At 40.4% G+C, this 23,371-nt stretch overlaps 2 protein-coding genes across 51 annotated transcripts in view; one reads left to right on the plus strand and one right to left on the minus strand.

Moving 5' to 3' along the window:
• Positions 1-8,893: 8,893 nt before the first annotated feature.
• Positions 8,894-11,047, plus strand: LOC108038271 (golgin subfamily A member 6-like protein 22). Its single transcript, XM_017115022.2, has 5 exons — positions 8,894-8,983; positions 9,464-9,643; positions 9,704-9,979; positions 10,034-10,291; positions 10,351-11,047. The coding sequence occupies exons 1-5, from the start codon at positions 8,963-8,965 to the stop codon at positions 10,603-10,605; spliced, it is 990 nt and encodes a 329-aa protein (XP_016970511.1). The 5' UTR covers positions 8,894-8,962; the 3' UTR covers positions 10,606-11,047.
• Positions 11,048-17,267: 6,220 nt separating this feature from the next.
• LOC108042439 (Down syndrome cell adhesion molecule-like protein Dscam2) overlaps positions 17,268-23,371 on the minus strand; it is a 67,414-nt gene continuing 61,310 nt past the window's right edge. For 27 of the 50 annotated variants that reach the window (XM_044456645.1, XM_044456705.1, XM_044456672.1 and 24 more), the window contains exons 18-25: positions 22,791-22,958; positions 22,039-22,185; positions 20,994-21,304; positions 20,750-20,930; positions 20,272-20,430; positions 20,087-20,101; positions 19,277-19,343; positions 17,268-18,496 (exon numbers count right to left, since the gene is read on the minus strand). In XM_044456645.1, the coding sequence (XP_044312580.1) occupies positions 18,415-18,496; positions 19,277-19,343; positions 20,087-20,101; positions 20,272-20,430; positions 20,750-20,930; positions 20,994-21,304; positions 22,039-22,185; positions 22,791-22,958 (1,130 nt within the window). In that variant the 3' untranslated portion in view covers positions 17,268-18,414. The remainder of the gene's footprint in view (positions 18,497-19,276; positions 19,344-20,086; positions 20,102-20,271; positions 20,431-20,749; positions 20,931-20,993; positions 21,305-22,038; positions 22,186-22,790; positions 22,959-23,371) is intronic. The other 23 variants (XM_044456754.1, XM_044456763.1, XM_044456748.1 and 20 more) reach the window with 7 other exon arrangements.

Below are 23,371 nucleotides of genomic sequence, written 5' to 3' on the forward strand. Positions count from 1 at the left end.
AACCGCATTAGCCGAATTGCAAAAAGCGCATCGTTAAAACCAAAGCCATACAAAGCTGGCAATTACCTGTTGACTGTTACTTGTTACCTGTTACCTGAGTCTATTCGGAGTTCCAGTTACTTTGTTGCGTCTTCGGTACGGCAATGACAATGCCGAAAGTCCGCAGGTGTTGCAAGCAATAACTCAATGCCTTTAGTTCCTCGGGGCGTGTGGCATGTTGGGCGTGTGGGGGGTGGAGAGTTGTGAAGTGGGTGGAGTGTTCAGTGTGGAGTGTTCAGTGTGGAGTGTGCAGTGTGCAGTGTGGTGGGTCCCCCTCCGAGTTCGGCACCCTGTTGTCGTTTGTCATAATTGGGCGCGCGTGGAAGATGCGCGTCCGACTTCCTTGTTGGCATTGTTGTCACTTGCCGCCAGTCGCTTGTCATCAAGTCGCCGGGTCTGTCAATCTGTAGCAAATGAGCAAACAACCGCAAAACGGGAAAAATATATGTGTGCTAGTACAAAAAATGTTTGGCAAATAAAGTTTATCGTATTCGTCGTAGTGAACCGTTCAAGGAACCTATTAAATCAAAGCACTTTATAGGTCAGTTGTCTTCATTGAAACAACAAGGAAACATTTTAATTGATCAATAGTGCTATAAAATCTATCTGTTTGCTAATTTTAAAATGAAAAAGTGTTGGCGTGGCTTGAGTTTTAACATGACAATTGATTATTCAAAAATGAAGAGTCATTTATTTATTGTTTTATTACCTTTGGTGCCTCGGTCAGAGATGGTATAACTATAACTATTTCTTTAAGTGCTGTTCAGCTTGTCTAAAACTATTCCCTAAATGAACATGTATTTACTTATACTTAATAATTCTATAAATGAATTTATTAAATCATGGTTCTTTTAATTATGCGATATTTTCCAACTTTTACACCTCTGGTTACTAACGTTTTTTTTAAGACGCGTCTGTAAAGTAAACGATTGCATCAGATTTCGCATACTCGAACAATGCTATTAGTCTAAGAAGGGTATTATAGAAATACTTAAAAAATGACTTTTTTTATCTTTTAGAACTCAACATAATTTAAACTTTTGTATTTAAAGAAACCTATATTTTAATAAACGATTAGCTAAAGTAGCTAATGAATTAACGAAACTGCCCGAACTACCACAAGCTGTCAAAGATTTTCCCGTTCTTGACCCTAAACAATAGCCGCATTGTCTTAATTATTAAAGTCAGCGTTAATATTGAGCCATACCACACGAAACTCCAGACAAATCATGACAGCGATTCACAGGGCCTAACAAGTGGAAGTTCAAGCCGCATAAATTTGCCACAACGCAAACAGATCTCACATGTCATTATATAAGGCAGACAAACTGGCGGCAGCGGAGTGAGTGGAAAGTGAGATAAGATAATTGGTGTGGAAAACTGAGAAAATGATTGCGCGTCGGAGGAGTTATACAGACCCACTGTGCCTGGGAGTCTCACTTTCGGCCCGAATCGGTTTCTTCTGTTTGCTGTCTTCTGTCTTCTGCAAGCGGAACAACCGCAAAGACATGCCTCAGCAACGAGGCAGGTATACCAAAAAAATAACGCTCCTGGGCGCGCGACAAAATAAAACTGCGATGGCAATTGCAATTGCAACTGCAACATACACCCAGCGATAGTCACACACCAATAAAAAGCGTAAAGTGAATGAATTTGCGTATTAATGAGCAAAAACAGATTCGCACGCATGCCAATGCCTTCATTTTTTTATGGCGCCATTTGCCACATGCCACTTCCCTTACGCCCACCTGGGTCATTACTCATCCGCCCCGAGGGACATTCAATTGGGCAGCTGAACGAGAAATGCAGCCGCAATAACAACAGCGATAGATGTGGCGGCGTTGTCATAATGATGATGATGATAGTACCAATGCCGAAGACGAGCAAGAAGAGTGAAAGGGGAGCTGACGTAATGTGGTTGCATCTTCTTTTTTGGCTCCCCCATTTTCATTCCACCTCGAATCGATGGGGTAAGTCACGGCCCGATTGCGCAATATCTAATTGTCTTGCAGGAAACCGAAGATGTCGCCCCAGCGGCAGTTCCGCTTTTGAATGGGCACTTCGCTCCTCCGATCCCGCTTTACCTTGCCCCTCCTTGTAGTGATGCCCCACTCTTGGCCAATCGACGGCCAGGTGGCAGCCAAAAAATGCCGTTTAATTAGCAATATTTGTCAAAGTGTTATAAAATACTGCCTAGGCAGGTCTCATTTCGCGTGTCGGTGTCTTCATCTCGAAACGCAGCTAAACTCCAGCTTACCTACACTCGCCAAAAATGGATAACGTCAAGCAGGAAGTCGAATTCGAATTAGAAAAGAATAACATTTTGTTGTCCGAGCATGGTATGTATTATTAATGTGAACTTCTTTAACACTTCAAGAACATTCAAATTTCTTAACTTTTTCCTCTTTATTTGTAACTTGTTACTTTCTGCATTAATACAGAAGAAAACAAAATACAAAAACAAAATAAACAAACTTTCAAAGCCTAAACATTGTATATATAGTTTTAGTCTTTAAACGTCTTTAAAAGTTTTAAATTAATGATTAGTTTTAAAATAAAAGTTGAGCCTGTTACGTGCCTTTTTAATAATGTTTGCTTTGAGTTTTGTTTAAAACAGCTTAAATGATGCACACAACATTTTGGAAACGCCTCTGGGACTACAAATTTATTTATTTTTGTTGACTCACTCCAAAAACGGCAAACACTTTTTATATGTATACACTCCCCTTATTTCCTGTCCCCTCCGACTTTCCATACCCGTTCCGTTCCGTTCCGGGGGTCAAACGTCATGCTAATATTTCGCACTGTGTAGCAATGAGGAAATCAACTGCAGCGGGTGCAGCTGCCTACCTGCCTGCCAACTTCGAACAGCCAACAAGCGGGCAGAAAGCGCCAAAGTTTGGAGCAGGAGTGGGCAGCATCAGCAACTCCGCCAGCGGACTTTTGCGACGAGTCTACGCAAATTGGAATGCGAGACCTCTGACTGTGTGGATAAATCGGCTGGCTTCGCTTTTGGCCAGCTATTGCGTAACAGCCCCGGCCACTGAGCCGGTTTCGGCCACATTGGGGCGCTGGCAAACTGCATCTGCATCTGCATCGGCATCTACATCTGCAAAGTGTATCTGTATCTGAAGCAAAGGACGACTGGCCGGCCATAATCAATGTTCCGTCGGCGACTCAGCATCTTCTGGCTTAATGGTCATTGCAACAGAGCCAGCAACAAAGGCGCTTTGCTGGTTACCATTAATAAGCGTTAATACCTGTTGGCGGTGTTCAACATGTTGTTAACTCGCCGTTCGGATGACCTTGGCTGAAGCAAGTGAACGAAGTGCCGCTCATCTTGCTGAACGGACTTCGAGTTTCGGCGCCACTCTGGTCGCAATCGGCCACCTGCTGCTAAATCCACCAAGTGTATGCACGCACTTTCAACTCAGATTACCCGGCCAATTAATTTGGCATTTCGTTTAAGCCGACTAAACGCACCCACCGCCTCGAATGGCCTGTGGCCTCATGCGTGATGCAACTGCAATGAAATCAATTTACCGGCCTGCAATTAGCGCTGCTTCATTTGCCATGTATGTGGGTCAGCTGGACAGCGTGGCAACAATGACATTAACGTCAACACTCGAGCACCTGCAGCTCCAGTTTTGAGAGTTGGGTCCAGCTCCACGTAACGAATGCGGAGCAGCCAAAGTGCCAAGTGCCGAGTGAAGAAAGCCAAGAGCAATTACCGCCGGGATGATGACGATGACGTTGCAGACCTCCATGGAGATAAATCCCCCCCCTCCCCCACATTACTCTTCCTCCCATTACGGATTAGGCCTGATCCACGAGAGCCTGATTGAAGGTTAACCATGTGGGAACGTGAGTGTTATTTTGTTATGGCTTATTGTTCTAGTCGACTGTCGCATTGCAACAGCGTCCCGCTCAATGAGGCGTATGTGCAATAAAGTTAAGTATACGCTGCCCATGGATGGGAAATGCATCTGATTACCAAGAAATGCAATAAAAGTCAAACAAAGAATATGTGAAATATCATGACGAAGTAATTCAAATAAGCAGATAACTGAAATTAATAATTGTTTGATTGGCAGGTGAACATTTCTCAAGTTATTGAGGTGAGAAAATAATTTTATATTTTAATTAAGCTTTAACAGCAACAACAATTAGCATTTATCTATGTGCATTTTTAAGCTTTAACGGGGCTACTGATCTTTTACAACTTAATTAAATCTTAGTAGTATATTACCTATAAATAAATTCCGTTAGACCAGTAGAAAGTACAGAATTATTCCCAAGCTTTGTTGTGGTACCTCATGTTATTCTTTAAAATAAATATTTTTTATCAATTTTGGCGACATTTCCCATTTCTTTATGAGTGATATAAGCATATATCCAGGAACCCCTACATTACATTGAAATTCCTTCGAAAGCCAAGTTTAAATTTCTCGTTAATGTGATTGTTATTTGAAATTCCTTTGGTCTACATATTAGCATTAAGATTTAAGTTTTTAATTTATCAATCATATTACTCTGTTATTTTTTTCCGTGCGACTTTGCCACCTCCGTTTCCCTTTAGCAGCATTACAAATTGGCCATTATGGGATTAGTTGAACGAACTGCCAAAACATTCAAAGCGAAATGTCAGTCCCATCAAACCTTTCTCTTTAATTTATTTTTCCTTCCTTGCAACCATCGAGTGCTCAGTCTAAGACGTTTTCCAGCCAATTTCACACGGTTCCCTTCCGTGCAGCGGAAACCTGTCTGGCCGATAGTCATAATGTAAGGCAATGCATAACCTACATACGAATAAACGTCCAGATCAATAAAGAGATGCCGTAAATTATGCAACTGGGTGAGCAGGGACAAGACGACCGCAGCGAAAGGTGTTTCCAGAGCCTGCGGCCTGCAGCCATCCATCGATCCGTCGATTTTGGCCAACTAGCCAAAAGCGGACTCCATCTCGGTCCCCATCCACGACATCTTCGGCGGGAAGCCAAACCGAAACTCGAATTGCCAGTCAGTCGACAGTCTGCAGTCTGCAGTCGTCGCAGATCTGCTGGGCACGTTTCAGGAATTTCAATTTCATTTTGCACAACAAAAAGCAAACTGGGCGAAAATAAAATTCGAACCGAACGCTGCGCCGAGCCTGTTGCACATTCTTCATTAAATTCGTGTTTCTTTAGCTAATTTCGAGTTTTGGTTTTTTTGGTAAATTGGCTTTACATGTCGGGGCTACGCTTCATTTTGTCTGTTTCTCCTTTTGCAGTGCTGCACTGAAGGCCGTCTGCTCCTCCCTGGATTGTGATGTAACTTCTGGCCTGTCGGATTCAATTTCTGCATAAAATACTGTTTACGATCCAGTCGAATCAAGTCGCCTCAAAGGGTCAACTCGAGCTTGATGCGCCCTGTGTGCAGTTCCAATTTCAGATATACAAACTCAGACTTGGTCCGTTTCCCGCTTCTCAAGTGTTAATTATTGCCAACTGTTTGGTCTTGGCGCATTTATCAAAACTTAATGACCAAACATAAAATCCGCACCGTATCAGCATGCTAAAAACTTAATTTGGCCCCTGGAAGTCATTGAAGCAGAATACCAGAATATCACTGAAAATTTTAAATAAAAAGAAGTTTCCGAAAAAATCTGTCTAATTATTACTTATAGTTTGGAAAATTATCTTATACCTTATTAATATACAAATATTTATATTAAGACAATATTTCTTATATTTTTAATGTGGAGCGATATGAAATGCTTATTTGGTCTGGTTACTTTAAATCAACTATTAACTTTCTGAGACTACGATATGATTTTTAGGATCGGCTGACTCAAAAAGACTACAAGCCAAAAAAATAATTATTTATTCAATCCGTTTTAAAAAATATATGCTTTTAAATTTATTTAGATCATGTAAGACCTCTGAGTGCTGATCAATAATATAATTACATTTATTAGGGCCGATTTCACAAGTCAGGCATTATGTTAAATTGCTGTTCCGGAAACATGAACTTTCTTAATTTCATCTTAGAGATGATCAAACAGAAAACTCTTAGCTAGAGGTATTGTTTTGGAGAAATATTCCAAATCGGCACTCGTTATTCATTATTGACATCACATTAAGAAAGGGGTTTTGTGTTTACCAACAAATTGACTTCATGTTGACATACACTGACTGATTACAAACCATAACATTAGCTGGCCTTTAAGAAATTGGATCTAAATAGATCAAATTTTTTTGTCTAATATTTAATTTTTTCAGTGCACAACCACCTCTAGCACTGGTGGCGCTTAGCGTCTTCATGCCGCGGAGGTCGCTTTGCCATTTGAGCGGTTAGGTCGACGCGTCCATAAATGGCGTTTGTTGTTTTCCGTTTGCTTAGCCGAATTCCTCCTCTGGTCATTTTGCAAGCAACTGGACTGCCCGAGCTGAGCTGTGCTAATTGTTTGTCACTCAAGTTCAGAGCACAGAGTCGGACATGGTTAATCATGCCATATAAAATGCGGGCACGTAGCCCGAATTGCTGCAGCTTAAGACTACTTAGCGTCTTGGCCAAATGTAACGACGGCAGGCGCTACACGCCCACAGCAATTGACCTTATCGATAGCTTTGCCAGCGGGAGGTGAACCACTTCGCACCGCCATTGATTGATCGCTTTTCGGGGGGTGGACTTCGTTCCCCATTAACTTACTTGAGGATGATCGTGGACGATGATGATTAATGCTTTATGGTACATTTGAATGTTTGCTACATGCTATTATAGTAAAGCCAAATTACTACAACGCCCCAAAATCGGAGTACAGATTAATGGCTGATGGTAGTAATTTGGATTTACTATAACAGCTGGTAAAAACATTCACAATTTTATTTAAATTATAATTAGGTTTGGTTTCCCACGCAGACCGAAAATGTTGAACATTTTTTAATAATTAGTCGCGAATTTTTATACCCTTGCAGAGGGTATTATAATTTTGGTCAAAAGTGTGCAACGCAGTGAAGGAGACATCTCCGACCCTATAAAGTATATATATTCTTGATCAGGATCACCTCCTGAGTTGATATAGCCATGTCCGTCTGTCCGTCTGTCTGTCCGTCTGTCTGTTTCTACGCAAACTAGTCTCTCAGTTTTAAAGCTATCGAGTTCAAACTTTGCACACACCCTTCTTTCCTTTGCACGCAGTATATATGTCGGAACGGCCGGGATCGGCCGACTATATCCTATAGCTGCCATATAACTGATTGATCGGAAATGCCATAACTTTGGTGTTTGTTAAGTTAGGAAGTTGGGATTTTCTATGGGTTTTATATTTGGCCAATAAATCCGACCTACCAAATTTCATAAGGATCAGCCGACTATATCCTATAGCCGCCATATAACTGATTGATCGGAATAACTTTGGTGTTTGTTAAGTTAGGAAGTTGGGATTTTTTATGAGTATTAAGAATGCATCATATGAATAATTTTGGAGAATATAATTTACAGAGTATTCTGCAAGGGTATATCAACTTCGGCTCCGCCCGAAGTTAGCTTTCCTTTCTTGTTTTATTCGAAAGACCTTGATCCTAAGACTAGGTTAATATAAACATTTTGTTTCAAAACATTTGAAGTTATTAATTGATCTTATAACACCGTAGCCCGATGTGAAATGTAGTATGTGGGTGGAAATGACAAAATGAAGAAATTTACTTTAGGTAAGAAAGCTCTTTCTATTAAACTGTGGTTATCACAGAAATATCAAAATTGCACAGTCATAAACTCTGTACTCTGTGATCACAAGTATGAAAAAAAGGCGATATTAAGTTCAAACAGGATATTTCGTCTGGGTTAAACTTTCAGTAGCTACTTCACTAAGCCTTTCTGATAAAAAGTACAATTTTTATATTTATCGAAATATATAAATTTATTAATCTAAATTTATGGTGTAACACCGTGCCATTAACGATAAAAATGATTTAGTTCGAGGAATTCTTAAAATACATTTTATACCGCTTAAATATCTTTAAAACGAAAAAAATTATAACACAAACAAAATAAACGATTAAAAAAATAAAAATATTTATTTTAGAAACTAAAATCGGGGTTAACACTTACCAGTGTACCGAATTAAGCCACTAAAGAATAACGAGCTGAAAGTACACTGCTTAATTTTCAGCTGCGTGGGCATGGATGGTGATGCACTTGACCAATCACCGATGCCAACATCATAATTACGAGCACCTCGCATTCTACCTCGGGGTCTTCTGCTGTCCATGTCCATGTCGATGTCGATGTCCATCCATGCCGCGAAGATGGCTCTCAAGTGAACCGTGCACCCGGGTCCAAAGCCAGCGCACGGCACTCGAGTCCAATGGCAGTCCGTAATCGCCGGCCCACAGTACGTATGCGTATTTGTGGTGGTTGTGTATTGTTGTTGAAGCTGCGGCGTTACCTTGGGAAAATCCGCGCAGTCATCGGCGGTCCAAGAGCGGTCCAAACGTGAGGCAGCTCCATCAGCTGAGCGCCATTCCACTCTCACTCTCTGCGGTTTTCGTTTTCAGCTTGACTTTTGCTTTTGTTTCGCTTCTGTTTTTGCTTTGCTTCTGCTTTTGCTTTTACTTTTGCTTTCAATGGGACGTCGGCAGCGACGCGGCGCCTCGGCTGCGTGCATTTTGCACCTGGAGCAAGAGTAAGTCACCTGGGCAGAGCGGCAAAGCTTTGGTCCGCTGGCGGTTGTGAATTTGGCTTTTCTTTGTTTTTGCCCCGCCGCTCTGCCGACGGCGACTGCGACGCCGGCAGAGTCGGTGGCTCGGAGACGAGACCATTCAAAATATAAATAGATGTGCATGTAGGGAAGTGCGAATAGTGTTCATAGAAGACCTCAGAGGAGGCACATATCAGCTCCTTTTGTTTTGACGCGCTGTTGGTGGTGCAAGGGATACCAAGCATGAGATCCCTAAGTCTATTGGTTAGTGTCTAAAAAGTGTCCAAAGTGAATCCTCAAAAATAATATAATAATATAATCATCTGTGGAAACCAAAACAAACAGTTACAGTTCAAGTGGAAATATCAGTGCGAAAATAGCTTTTGTGATATTTATTGTCCTAAGCTTAATGATCAAATTAATTATATCATAACATAAAAATATGATTTCAACCAAACTAAGTTTAAGTCAAAATTAACCTCAACATAAGGTCAAAATTAATGTCTTGGAAATAGTTAATGCCAAATAAAATTATTTCGGGGTTCAAAGAATATAGCTTAAATTCGATTATAAAAATTGTACCTAAATGAAAACATGAAGGACATTTAAATAAAGTTAAATATAAGATATGAAATATAAACAAAAAATCAAACCGATTTGAACGATTTGGTGCTTCATTAATAATTCTAATAAATCAATCAAAATAAATATTCCAATAACATTCCATTTCCTATTTTCCCATAGCTACTCAGCGCCAGCTGCGCGCTAATCCTAAGTTTAGCCTACGCCCACCCCCCCGAGGGTGTGTGGAAGAAGAAGCTCACCTGGAAGGAGGATTGGGTGCAGGTGTGGAAGACCGTCAAGAAGGAGGCGTGGGAAACCAAGTGGAAGAAGGTCTCCGTCCCAATATGGAAGGAAGTTAAGGTATGGCCGAAGGACACTCCTTTCGATTTTAAGAGACAATATTAAAATTGTTGTTTTCAGGTTCCAGTCTGGAAAGAAGAACAAGTTCCCGACTGGAAGATCGTGAAGAAGCCGAAAATCGAAGAGAGAGAGGTCCCTGCCTGGAAGGAGGTCAAGGTGGCCGAATGGAAGAAGGTAACCAAGCCCATTTGGGTTCCCACCAAGGTGGCCGTGTGGAAGGAGATCCAGGTGCCCATCTGGAAGGAGGTCCAGGTCCCATTCTGGAAGGAAATACAAGTGCCCATCTGGAAGGAAGTACAGGTCGCAGACTGGAAGCAAATGTTTGAGCCCCAATGGGTAAGTCATACTCAGCTTTCTTAGAAATACAAACTAAACCCGATTTTCTATCAGGTGAAAATGGGCATTCCCGGTGAAAAATTCTTGGGCAAGGACCACGAGGGTTGGGAGTACACCAGCCACGATCTCTGGCGCAAGAAGCTCGTCTGGAAGCCCGTGTGGAAGAAGGTCTGGCGCACCGAAAAGAAGCAGGAGTGGAAGACCGAGAAGAAACAGGAGTGGCGCACCGAGAAGAAGCAGGAGTGGAAGACCGAGAAGGTCCAGGAGTGGAAGCAGGACAAGAAGCTGGAGTGGAAGGACGAGTGGGTTCAGGTGCGTTTACCTCAAAGACAATGGCCTAGAAAGATTATTACTTAAGGGTTCCCATGCAGGTTTGGAAGAACGTGAAGAAGCAGATCTGGATCAAGGAGAAGCGCGAGACCTGGATCGAGGAGAAGGTGCAGATCTGGCGCACCGAGAAGCGCCAGGTGTGGGCCACCGAGAAGAAGCAGGCGTGGAAGGACGAGTGGCAGTCGGTGAACGTGCCCGTGTGGAAGGAGGTCAAGGTGCAGGAGTGGAAGAAGGTGTGGAAGCCCGTCTGGGAGAAGGTGTGGGTGCCGGTGAGCCATGGCCACGGATGGGACTAGGTCCGCGGCGGGGGTCTCCGCTTGGCCGCCAGCCAGGCGACAGCACTGATATCTGATAACTGATCCCGCTGCCCCCGCGGTCTGCGGTCCGCTTCTGCCCCGTACTCCTCCGCAGACCGCCTTTGTGTACAACCCAACCCGCTGAAATTGTTACATAGACTTAAAGTTGTAAGCCATCCCATGTCCCTCCTGCATTTTTGTACAAAACACTTCATACCTTTCGTTATCTGTTGGCATTACCACCCATCTCCCGCCCCTGTCATCGCTGTCTCTCCCAAGTGTACAAATTAGTCATGCGCGCGTTTTTGTCTTTAAGTTATACGAAATTCAATAAAACAACAAAAATTATAACAACTTTTGGTATTTTTATATGGGCAAAAATGTTACAAAAGCCTGCGAAAGCGGTGAATAAAATTGTTTTGTAAATATGTACTTAAAGTTAATTATAAACCCCATATGGACCACACACGAACCTTTTTTGTAGAGCTTAAAACAAAAATAAAAACTACTATAACGTTAATAATAAACATAAACAAAAACATAAAAACTAAATGCTTTTAATTATGGCTCGAGGTAAACTACCAACTTGGCGCATCTTCAGACATCGGATGGGATGAATCGTTGCTCCCAGTTGGTGGATAAAACATTTTCGGTCGTTTCGGCGTTGATTTGACGGCCATTACAGTGAAGATGCAACTCATAAAAGTTCGATTTCGGCCCACGTCACCCGGAAGTTAGATAAGTGCCGAAAAAACCAAAGAAGTCGGCAACATCGTTCAGCTGGGATTGGCAAAAAGGCCATGAGTCAAAGTCAACAACTGCAATGGCGATGATGATGTTGATGGGATGGGATGACGGTGGCGATGCCTATTGCCTAGATGCCAAATAAATCTCAAGGAAGCATCTCCGCGTCAGATAAGCGGCAACAATACCGCTGCCACTTCCTGTTGCCAAGTTGAAGTTGAATGCAGCTGCCCCAGCCTCAGTTTCAGTTTCGGTTTCAGTTGGAGTCTCGTTTTCAGATTCAGTTTCAGACCGTCCAGCGCCGAAGGGAGTGCGCGGAGTGATATCGCATCTAACAGCTCTAACAGCAGTTTCAAGTCACTCGGTCGGTTGCCACATGTTGCTTTAATTGACTCCCCCCCGCTTTCGCGCAGTGTGTCTGTGTGCCAAAAAGCGAAAAGGCGAAAAACCCGCATAAGGTTAGCAGAGGAAGCCAACTGTTGCACCGGTTGCAGTTGCAACTGCAATCCGAGGAGCCTGCGGAGCTCTGGGGATTAGGTAACCGCCACAAAAAGTTCGAGTTCAAGCAAACATTCCGTTGCCAAATCTCAGTCAGTAGTCGCTGCCTAATGATGTTGCTTGAGATTTCGCCAAATCTACAATTGCAAATGAGCTTAAAGGGGGTGTGGATGGGGCTGACAGGCGAAAGATGAGCTACGATAAAACCACAGATGCAATTTATTGTTAATGAGCACAATGGCTTGTCTTCGCTCCGGGGATTTCCTTGACTTTCGGTAATTGATTTACCCGCATTACATAACAGAGCATACCCAACCACTTATGGTTCTTTCTTTGGCGGAACAATTAGCGCCTAATTAAGTCAAGGTCGCTGCCGATCTGCTTTCGTCGGCAACAAAGGAAATCGATTTGATTTCCATTAAATTTTGAAAGCATTATCACACCATTGTTTGCATTGTGAGTGGGCCACCACAACAAAATTTGTCACAAGCCAAAATATCCGTATCAATGTTTATTAAATGTTCGACTGCAATTGTTGGACATGGCGTGTGCTTAGTGCTGAGCTGCATTGCGTTTTTATATAACCGTCAAACAAGTGTCATGCTAAGCTTAGACTTACGAGTACCAAAAATGATAAACAAGCAGCAACAACAACCGACATTTAACGCATTCGAGTGAAGCACCTAATGGTTGTTGTTTTAATTATTGAAGCAACAGCAACAGCTACATCTCTGCCATTGCACAAGCCGCAGTCGAAACAAAACGTAGCCGAGTGAAAGAAATTGAAAAAATGTAATAAAATAAATTTTAGCTAACAAAACAAAAATTAAAAAACCAAAAATCAAAACAAAACAACGGCGGCGGCGTAGCGACAGAAATATTTGATTGTAATAAATCTTTTGTTTGCGCCCCGCAACGCAGCAAAATGCCCAGCAAAAAGCGGCAGCGAAACATTTCTTGTACAAATAACTAAATGTAGTGGCTCAGGTTCAAGACGCCAACCGCAGCCGCGAAGCACGTGATGGATGTGGAGCTGTGCCCGTGGAGCGTGAAGCTGCAACAGCGGGGTTATTGCTCGCCACTGGCTGTTGACTTTTTTTTTTTGCCAGGGATGTGGGTCACAACGAGGGGGAACTCCGGAGAACTGGTGCAGAGGCACAGCCTCCCACTTTTGGGTGACATTAGGCAAGTGTGCAAGTGTGGCAAGGTCGTCGGCTGATTAAAGGGAAGCCGTGAATTAGCGGCAGTCCGCAATGAGAAAAACGAGCAGTGAGGCAACTGAGACACTAACTAACCACGAATGCCATGACGCCGCTGAAATGGCAAACGAGATGTTGCAAAAGGGCAGACGTGCTCTTCGAGTACTTGCAGCCAGGAGACCGTTAAAAATGATTAAAGGGCGGCACCGAGATTGCGTTGTCAACGCTCTTGCAGCGTATCTCTAATCCATATAAATGCCATTTTATAGCTGACCCGTCGTCTCAACACTACCCGCCAAACAAAAGACTCAGGCAACGAACTCGTTTTGGCCAACACACAAATGTCCCGCAATGTCTTGACCAATTTATTCAATTTCGATGAGTGCCAGATAAAGACGTTGACAAGCTTTTCATGCGTATTGTTATGATGTTTGGTATTTTCTTTCATATTTTCCAAGACCGTAGCTTCTTCGTTTTTTATGAGATTATTTAATTAACCTATTAACGACTGCTTATCAGCAGTGAAAAATGATTTATTACTTTGTGGACTCTTGTTGTAATAAAAAGATAAGAAAACTTAAATTTTCCAAAGGTAATAAAATAAATTATTGCGATTGATATAATATTAAACAGTAATTTTGTGAGTCTAAAAATAAGAAAATTTGTACTTGGAAAACCTAAAGTGGGATCAAAATAAAAAACAACAGCTTTAAGTACTTAGACCCTAATTGATTCACCTTTCACCTTTCAAGTTCACCTTTTAATGCTTTATAATTTAATAAACGTTATTTACTTTATGCTTTATCAACTTTTTACTTTTCTTTCTTTCACATAATGCGTACTGGCCTATGCAAATTATGCCATAGTGCCACTTGTGGCCTACTTTTTCCACCTGCTGCCACGCCCCCTTTATCCAAATGTTGGCCACGCTTGACGCTCAACGCTTGCAACTCCAGTGTTTGCCCGCTTTCGGCATGCATGGGATGCCCCCGTTGCTTCCTCCAGCCATTCAAATGCAAACGACTTGATTGTCAAACATTGTTATTATTTTTTACTCTGTTTTTATTTTATTTTCTCTTCTCATTCAGCTGCCCCCCCAGCACCCCTCAGTAGATTTATGGCAACGCTTCAAGACAATTGCAGTTTATGACTTCCCCAAGAGTTCTGCGACTGATACGCTAAATGATCAATATTTGATGGGAGTATTTGTCATGTTTCCATCGCCAGTAGCTCGCAGGCCATTTAGCGCTTAAACGCTCAATTCCCCTGTCCCCTCCGCCCATTTGCATGTTGAAATTTCTGTTATGCAGCCGCGTCACAGTAGCGAAGACAATGCACAATTGTTGGATGTGCCGGGCGCCAATCGCAATTGTTTGCGAATAATTTTCATTTTTTTTTTCCTTTGCTTAACTACCGACCACATCCACATGGTTTTATTGGGAAGGCCTCCTCAAAATGTGGGCATGGCAGCTTGGATATATATTTAATGAGCCACATTTAGTTATAAATCATCGTATTTTGCAATAAATAATTATATTACGCAAGACCTTTGGCCGGAGAGTGTGAATTGTAAATGGGTTTTGATTGAATTGGGCAATCACCGCAAGCCTTCGTATGCAAATAATGATGATGGCCACAACTTGGGTAACTTCTGCAGATCTGGACCTGCAGGTGTCAGTGAGTGAGCTGCCAGTGAGCTATTGGCATGGCCAACTTGCAGTGTTTGCATCAGCACTTGTTCTTTGCAGAGAGCTTAGCTTGCAGCCGCTAACTGGATGTGCAAATCCCAAGTGCTGGCTCCCGTGGTCAAACATTTAGGTGCAAATACAACGGCTGGAAAGGCTGGTTTTTGTTGTCCTAAATTTCAAAGTTTTTACAGTCATCTGTTGTCAATTGAAAGGAGGAAACCTCTATGGTGGGTAAAAATATAATTGCTAAAGAAAAATAGTAGCTACAATCATTCAGCAAACCTCGATTTTAGTGTTAATATAGACAAAAATATGATTTCAAATTTTGTCAAAGGTTAATAACCCCTGTTTTTATACAGTTTTGCTAAATGGTTTGAACTTCCTTAAATTATTAATATCGCCTCTCAAGGATTGTCTTGTATATAGATATCATTCTATTTTTTCTTAAGAACGTCTATAGAGAAAGATTTTTTAAATAAATAAAACAATTATTAAACGAATAATTTTTTATGAGGGTAACAATTTTACGGACTTTTTAACTTTCACAAAACAAAATTTACTGAACGAATATTTTTTTAAATAAATAATAGAATAATTAAAGTCAGGTTCCTAAAATATCCATGGTAACTCACTTTTTTGTTTTTTTCGTTTTCCAACGGGTTTTCTGCAATACAAATATTTGATCTTATAATTCCAACTGAATGACGAAGCAAAGCTTAGAAGTATGCTTGCAAAATATAGCTATTGAAAAATAAGAGAAAAAACCTTTGCATACTTTCTTGCTGATTATATATATGGAAATCTATTTAAAACCTTTATATTCATATAAATGTTGCACCCACCAGTGAAAATAAGCTCGAAAGAAAGGTTTTTTGGTTTTATCCAACATAAATTGGCATTTATTTAATTTTAATTGGTTTCTTTTTGACTTGTATGACACTGAAACTGGAAACTGACAATATATTTTTCTGTCGCTTGTCGGGCATGCAAAGTGATCGAGTTTTGGGTGGGGTCTACCAATCCGTTCCACATGGATCGGATCGGGCGCGAGATGTTTTTACCCGGGCATGCCGATACTTGTCAATTCAATACATTCAATATTTAATATAGTTAATATATTTATGCTTTCGTAATTGTAATTAGTAATACACATATTTGTAGTATTCAATTTGGGGTTTACCATATAATGCCGCGCTTAATGATTACGAATGTTTCCACTTGGGGGTATTGATTTTTCTCTTAATTTCATATAATATTCGTTCTGCTAAGAAGGAGCGAGTGATTAGTATAAATGCGTTTTAAACTGCTTGTCCCATTTGGTTACAGAATTCAAATGTGTGCTGATCGTGCTTAGTTTCTCTCGATTTCGAGCCTGATGTGCGTTGAAGTTGAATGTACCTTTTGTATATAAGTGTGTGAGATGTTGTGTCTGACTTTCTCAATAATGTTTTTCTTTTGGGAGCTAAATTTTGATTAATGCATTTTATGTAAAGTTAAGTAAAAAATTATTTGTATATGTTTGTATATGCATGTACGCTTATCGCTTAAATAATTACAAGTATGTAGCGCCGTTTAATAAATGCAAAAAGTGAATTTTCGTCATAATCCCTTCTGACAATGAAGCAACTCAAAAAGCGTTCGACTCGATTTGAGTTGAATTATTCATGCATGATATAATAGTATGAAAAATGGATTATGTGGTTTTTATGTAATGTTACCATACTTATCCTAAGTTGTTTAATTTTCAAACCGCTTTGTTTAATTATTCGTTTTTCTTTTTAATGCCAAAAGTTTTGTGTTTTGATTTTGATTTGCCGAAAAGTTTATTATTATTATGAGGGTAATTAAAATCTTGTTTCTTCGTTACAATTTCTGAAATCCAACGTTCTCTTGACTCTAGAATATTGCTTGCTATTTAAATTACTTGAAAATTTGTAGGTGTTTTCCCTTTCCATTGTTTATTGATTAAATGCCGTTTCCTTTACTATACACTACTTAATATTTGTAGTTCGTTTGCCATGAAAATTTGTAGTACATTCATATAGTTAAGCAATCTTAGTATTCTCACAACACTACATTTATTTATACGTATATATCTATATAAAACTGGTAAAGTCTGGGTAAGAGAGTATTGATTTGGATAGGTTAAGTGGGAACCGAAAGAGAGTTAAATGAAATCATAAATCTAGTAAAGAACTTTAAAAGTGTTTTCTTCTCCCATTAGTTAAATGCATTTTATGATGTGCCCAAAGGTCGAGGATCAAAATCCAATTCCGATCTCATGGCAGTGCCCTGCTGAAGCATCATGGAGTTACCTCGAAAATGCTTTGCTATTTCTGCCTCTTGAGCAAAATACTGGGTTCCTTTCTCACTCCTTCGTATTGGCTTCATTCTGCAAAACTTGGATTGATCCGTTTTCGTTTTCAGCTTGCATTAGTCAGTCTTTGTAGTGTTGGTGGTATCTCCAAGGATTTTCTGGGCGCAATGGGCGGAACCCCAAACAAATTAAAAACCAAAAAAAGGACAATCAAAATTTTAAATAAAATCAAAATCATATATTTAGCAACTTACGAACTAATAACTTAAAATAGACCAAATGAAGTGAAATAAACAATTTCAGGTTCTCTTAAAGCTTCAAATGCGTATAACTCATGTTCAAAACGGGATATATCAGAATTGGTCTTAATAAATCGTGCAAGTGTGTATCTTTGTGGGTTTTGAGTGTCCTGTGGATTTTGTATAATACATTCAAATGTTGTGGCTGCGATTTGTGCATTGAACAGTTTTCGATTTGTTCTGTTGGAAGCGCTTTTCAAATTAGAAATAAAATTTAAAATATAATTAGACAATTACATGTCTATAAATAATGAATAAGGCGAATACAGAATAAAATTACTGACTCACAAAGTTCTAAAAATTAACAATCATCACAAGTCAACGCAAAACGCAAACTAAACTCAAAATGTGCGCTGTCCATACAAGTTACAAAATGCATAGAAAGAAATCATACAATTCGTATATGTTATGACTAAGTATATCAATTAGACGAGTTAATATTATGACTTTGACTTAGGCTAGGCAAAGGATGAGTTTTCTGCTCCTGGCATAGATGGCAAAAGTTTACACAAACAGATTTTGAAATCAATCTTCTCTTTACACACAAGGATTCATCGTAGTTGCTGTTCCTCTGATATTTCGGTAGACCGCTTAGAACTAAAATACATTGTTAAAAATTATTTTTCAAATATTTATACGCGAATACATAAGTATGTTTTTTGTGATTTCTTTTCTTTTTTTTTTTCATCGGGCTGTTCTTGTGTTATCTCTCGTATAACTTTTAGTAATTTCCTTTAGTATTTACTGCACACACTTATAGTAGTTATTCATATATGAATGTATTTATATATATATTTATGTATGTTTGGTTTGCTGCTTGCATAGACAATATCAATATGTTTCTTGAAATTTCGGTTCTTTCCGTTATAATTACTTGAAGTAGTTGAATAATTTATGTGTATATGCGGTATATAACTCCCCCTTTTTCCGTGTGTAGTGATGATCTGTCTGTGTATGTACCTGTGTGAGTGTCTGTCTGAGTGTCATTCAACTCCCACGCACTTCATGCACTTAAAACACTAAGCTAAAATGCCACGCCCATCACCGGAGGAGGGGCTTACAAATTACACTGCCATAGTATCGTAGGCTGTGAATCCTGCGCCATTTGCTTGTTGGAGTTGGAGTTGTTTTGGGCCGGTTTCGTTTCTGCACGTGAAAAGATATATCTGATTAGAGGAGTACTTTGGCAAGAGTATAAGGATTATGTTTATGCTGCAACCAAAGCATTGCATGAAAACGAGATGGGATCTTCAGAGGGCTTTATTCTACGGATCTTCTAAGACTCCAAAGTGAACCCATCTCGCCTTGTTGGCCGTGTCTTTATGTTCTGTTCGTGGCTTAACATAGTTTACTTCTGGTTTTTGTTTTTTTGTTTTTGGCAAGCTGAGGCCAAGCGCAAAGCTGCAATAAACTGTTAATACGAGTACTTATGGAAACACTTGAGTAATTTGCGATAGACAGATATGGTATAGGGTCTGCTTATCATATGGAGTAGTTTATCAAAAGGATTTCAAAACATTCAACTGTGATTTGCTGTCAAACCAAAATCCAAACCAAAAACAAATTAAAGACGAAACCAAAACCATTAAAATTAAAGTACAAACAAGAACTCAAGTGGGGTTATAAGATAGATGTGAAGATTGGATGCACTCTGGGTTAGTATTGTATGGGTGCGTGGGCATGCCGGATATTCGTGATTAGTTAGGACTTTGTTCAAGACTTACAACTGTCGTCGACTAGTGTCAGCGATTAAAATCATTCACAATTAGGATATTTAGTAAACAAAGAAAAGGAAGATTAATTAATTGCGATTAGTGAAAGAAGAACTGCACCATCAACGACTTCTGTGCAATTGTCTCAACAACTGATGTTTACGTGTGATTGGGTTGTGATTATTTATGGGCAGACCTCGTGGCCTGGTCTTACCTTTCAATCAGTTTACGCATTTCTTCGGTGGTGCGCTGATCTTTCGGTTGTGGGGATCGCTTCACTGCTGCGAGTTCAGCATTTTGGGGTTCAAAATATTGCAAAAGAAATTGGTTTGTGTTCCCCGAACCGATAGATTAGGGTAATATACAAATTTAATAAAGTTCCATAAAAGAAAATAGAAAGAAAAATTCGGAATGAAGATGAAATCATAAAAATAAGATCAGCTTAAACGTAAATCGGCGTTTAACGAATAACGTCGTGCAGGTACCTTTAAAATAAGTGCGGATCCCCCTTATCTATACTTGTTCGAACTTCTATAAAGTCCTCCCATGCAGATTTCTAGTCACAATTAATTCGAGTCAACCCATGATTAGATACAAACATAAAACATTGAAATGCAAACGGTGTGCTCCATGAAGTGAAATGAAATGTAAAATGTGCAATACAATTGGATCTTAATAATATAGTAAACAAACATAAAAAAATGTGTACCAAAACCAAGAAAAATTGAAATAACTCAAGACATTTAACACGTTGATGTTCTTTTAAATAATTTAGCAAAACACAGCATGAATATTTACTGATGAGCGAGATAACAAAAAAATCTCTGAGAAATGTGTGGACATTTTCAATGATAATGACAAAAGTTCAATGATAACTGGATTTATCTTATGGATTATAATTAGTTGATTATGAACGACTTGGGCGAAGGGCTCGTGAAAAATCGAAGTATGAGAGGTGATCGGTTGTCGAATAATGATCGTGATAATCACACAAACTAACTCAACTTCGGATTGGATCACTCACCCTCATTGGAGTCTTCTGAATTATATTTTACACAAATTTTCAAAAAGATAGAATTGAAAAAGATGTCGAATTGAAAGTTTTAAAATTGGACCGATCATTCAAACGTATACCGGCGAATGTTAGATATATTGAATGTAGTAAAGACTTAAACATCCTTTCGGATGACGCAAGTACACATAACATACCTCCGTAGTTTCCGCGTGGTCCGTGATCACGATCGCACTCTGCCTCTGAGATCTCGTTACTCTCCTTGGAGTCGTTGAATGAGGAGTTGCTCATGTCATGGTTACGTGGTGGTGGTGGTGGAGGCTCGGGCGATCCATTGCCAGGGTTGCGAGCAGATCCTGTTAATCAATGTTTATATTAATTATTTAATTTGGGTATAAAAAGTACAGAAGGAATCTTTAAATTGGCTTAACATTCAGTCCGAGTATTCATGTATGTTAGGGATTGATTTCTCAATGTCATGTTAAGAATTGACATTGAGTTAATTTGCTGTGAAGATTTGTATTTCCAAAAATGAACATAACGTTCAGAGACCGAGTTTATGTTTCCAAACAATTTCAATTATTAACTCTCTTTCACAGATTACAAACCATAACCTTAACATGACAATAAGAAATCGACCCTAAGTCTTAAAATGCATCGATTTACTCTTCTCACCGATGCTGCGACGTCCCATTGATCCTCGTGAGCCGTAGTGATCGTAGGGCTGTCCATAGGGACCTCCGTACTGGGAGCCGTACTGATCCTCCTCGGGGGCGCAGTTGGCGGGATCATCGTATTCGGGTCCGGGTCCGGAGTACAGGCTGCCGCCTTGCGAGTTGACGCGGGTGTATCGGCGCTATGGTTCAGGTATATATACATTATATATCTGTTTGCAGTTTCGAATCAGCTGGATACTCACGTATTGATCCTCCTCGGCACAGTTGGCGGGATCATCGTACTCGGGAGCTGGTGTGTAGATCGAGGACTGTCCGCCCTGGCTGTTCTTGCGCTGGTAGCGATTGGCTCGCGGCATCGACTGCGATCCGGAGCGGGAGTGCACATGTCCGGGATGTCCTGGCGGGAGCATGGTGCCCGCGTGTCCGGGAACAGGTCCTGCGTGTCCATTCTGATGGGGGAAGGTCTGGAAGTTCATGGCCTTGGTGGGATCCATTTCCTCGCGGAAACCGAGCAGGTGGAACGTGGCATAGGGGCAGATTTCATCTTCCATGCCTTCCGGGAAAAGAATTCGATTAGTACGTGTGTTTTCCTTGATAGGGTAAGTGTTGTTTGAGTGGCTTTGGTTTAGTGTTTTTAGTATGCTGCAATGATACCTTTTACCCCTTTTTTTTCCGATACCTAGTGATTACTTACTAGTTGTTAGCTTGAGTTAGCTGGGTGCGACCGGGAGTTAGACTTTATGTTAGTTTGGGTAAAGTAACTTAAAAGTATGTCAATGTCAGGAGGGATCGATTTTTATGACAGAATAAATGGTAACTTTTCTGTTGTCGATATAATTTAATTATTTTTTTTTCAATTTTGTAAGTAAACATTTAAAATGTGTAAGTGTAAGCAGTTCCAAAGCCAATTTATATATCAAGACTTACAAGACTAACTTGTCTAGAAAAAGTTAAAACCTTAATATCGGATTTGAATACGTAATGATACCAAGAAAAGTCTTATATTTGCATTGCTTTGATTTAGCGATTAAGATATGTTAACACCAAAGAGGAATTATATGTTATGGGTGCTTTGAACCCAAATCTTAGCGACATTGTGGGCTGAACACTACTCTTTTAGGGGACAGTAAAGTAGAACACAGATAAAATGAGTTACTAAAGAATATTTTAAATCGACCCCCTCCATTCAAAAAGGTTGGGAAGTGGGGTTAGTGGGGTTTCTTTGGGAGAGTAATTAACTAAAATGCGTAGAAGGAAGAGGCTGCTCCTCCTCTTCGCTCCGCCTACCTGGATGCCTGTAGTGGCACTCGGCGGTGCCGTGGGCGTGGCCGTAATGGTTGCCGTGCATCGGCACTGGCGGCGCCTTCAGCTCCTCGTACAGGTTGGGACGCCGGGGATCCCAGGTCGAGTGGTTCGAGCGCAGGCCACCGCGGCCTGGACAATTCGCAGAGTGGTTTTTGTGTGATTCAGGGTGTGGTGTGGATGGGTTCGTTTCGTGTGTGGTATTTTTTCAATTTCCAATTTCGTACAACATCAATGATAAGTCAATGGAAATCATAATCGAATTGAAGCAACCGAAGTGGTGCGGGATTTGGAGAAGGTGCATGGGAAGTAAGAGGGTTAAACGATAAGTATAATTTCAATAAAAGCTGGGATAATCCCAAACCGAAATATGCAAAATTAAACAATGTTTCTAAATTTACAACAACATTTAAGAATGGGTTCACTTTATAGTTCTTTTCATGCCAGGGAGTATGGGAAACTTATAAGGAAGCGGCTTAAAAAAGCAACACTAAGAATTTTTGTTGGTCCGGAAAAGCTTAGCTTGAGTGTGGTATGTTGGGCAGATGTGGTCTACACCTCTCAGTGTATGCAAAAGCAACGCAAAATACATTTCGTGTGTCTTTTTCGTTCGCAAAGTAAATGGAAGAAAGAACTAAGCCCCATTCCATGCCCAGGGATCTGAGGAGCCTTCGCCAAAGACCCGGACATGGATCGGCGGCATTAATAAATGTTGCATTGGAAATTTAGATGCTTACTTATGACTGTACCTCGCTTAATCCGGTCGCAGGTGTTGTAGTTGGATCCGGGAACAGGGGGCAGCTTCCTATTGGGCGGGGCGATGTATCCCAGCTCATCCCGCAGATCCGGACGACGCTTGTCCAGGGTGGCGCCGGGTCCCATTGTCTGATTGTAAACTACATCGTCTAGAATTAATATATGATATCGCCAACTCAATATTGAAACACTGAAGATGCTTTTCCTTCATTATATGCTGCTCGCATTCAATCAACTCGCATACTTTACTTCTGTTTTCGATCTCGACTTGTTGCGTCACTCGTTACTGGATTTTACAATTAACTTTTCGGTTTTTATTGTTTGGTTTTTTTTTTTTTTTTGGTTTTGGTGCGGCATGTCAACACACTAAATGTGCTAAGTAGTAGCTCAAAAATACAAGTTACGATTGCGAAAAAGGATTCCAAAAGAGGTTACGTGAAGTGTTTTGGTTATTTGTTTTCGATTTTAAAATATACCAACTGGTCAACGATTACGATTACGATTGTTAACAATGACATGAAATGAGCGATGAACTTAATTTTGGATTTAACTCGACTTTACT

Source organism: Drosophila rhopaloa, unplaced genomic scaffold (assembly GCF_018152115.1).
Source record: "Drosophila rhopaloa isolate 14029-0021.01 unplaced genomic scaffold, ASM1815211v1 contig_115, whole genome shotgun sequence".
Taxonomy (NCBI): Eukaryota; Metazoa; Arthropoda; class Insecta; order Diptera; family Drosophilidae; genus Drosophila; species Drosophila rhopaloa.

Bases quoted from the DNA above. Each gene is read 5' to 3' on its own strand.
- LOC108038271 (XM_017115022.2), top strand. From the start codon at position 8,963: ATGAGATCCCTAAGTCTATTG. The intron at 8,984-9,463 runs GTTAGTGTCTAA...ATTTTCCCATAG, and splicing joins TGAGATCCCTAAGTCTATTG to CTACTCAGCGCCAGCTGCGC. The intron at 10,292-10,350 runs GTGCGTTTACCT...GTTCCCATGCAG, and splicing joins GGAAGGACGAGTGGGTTCAG to GTTTGGAAGAACGTGAAGAA.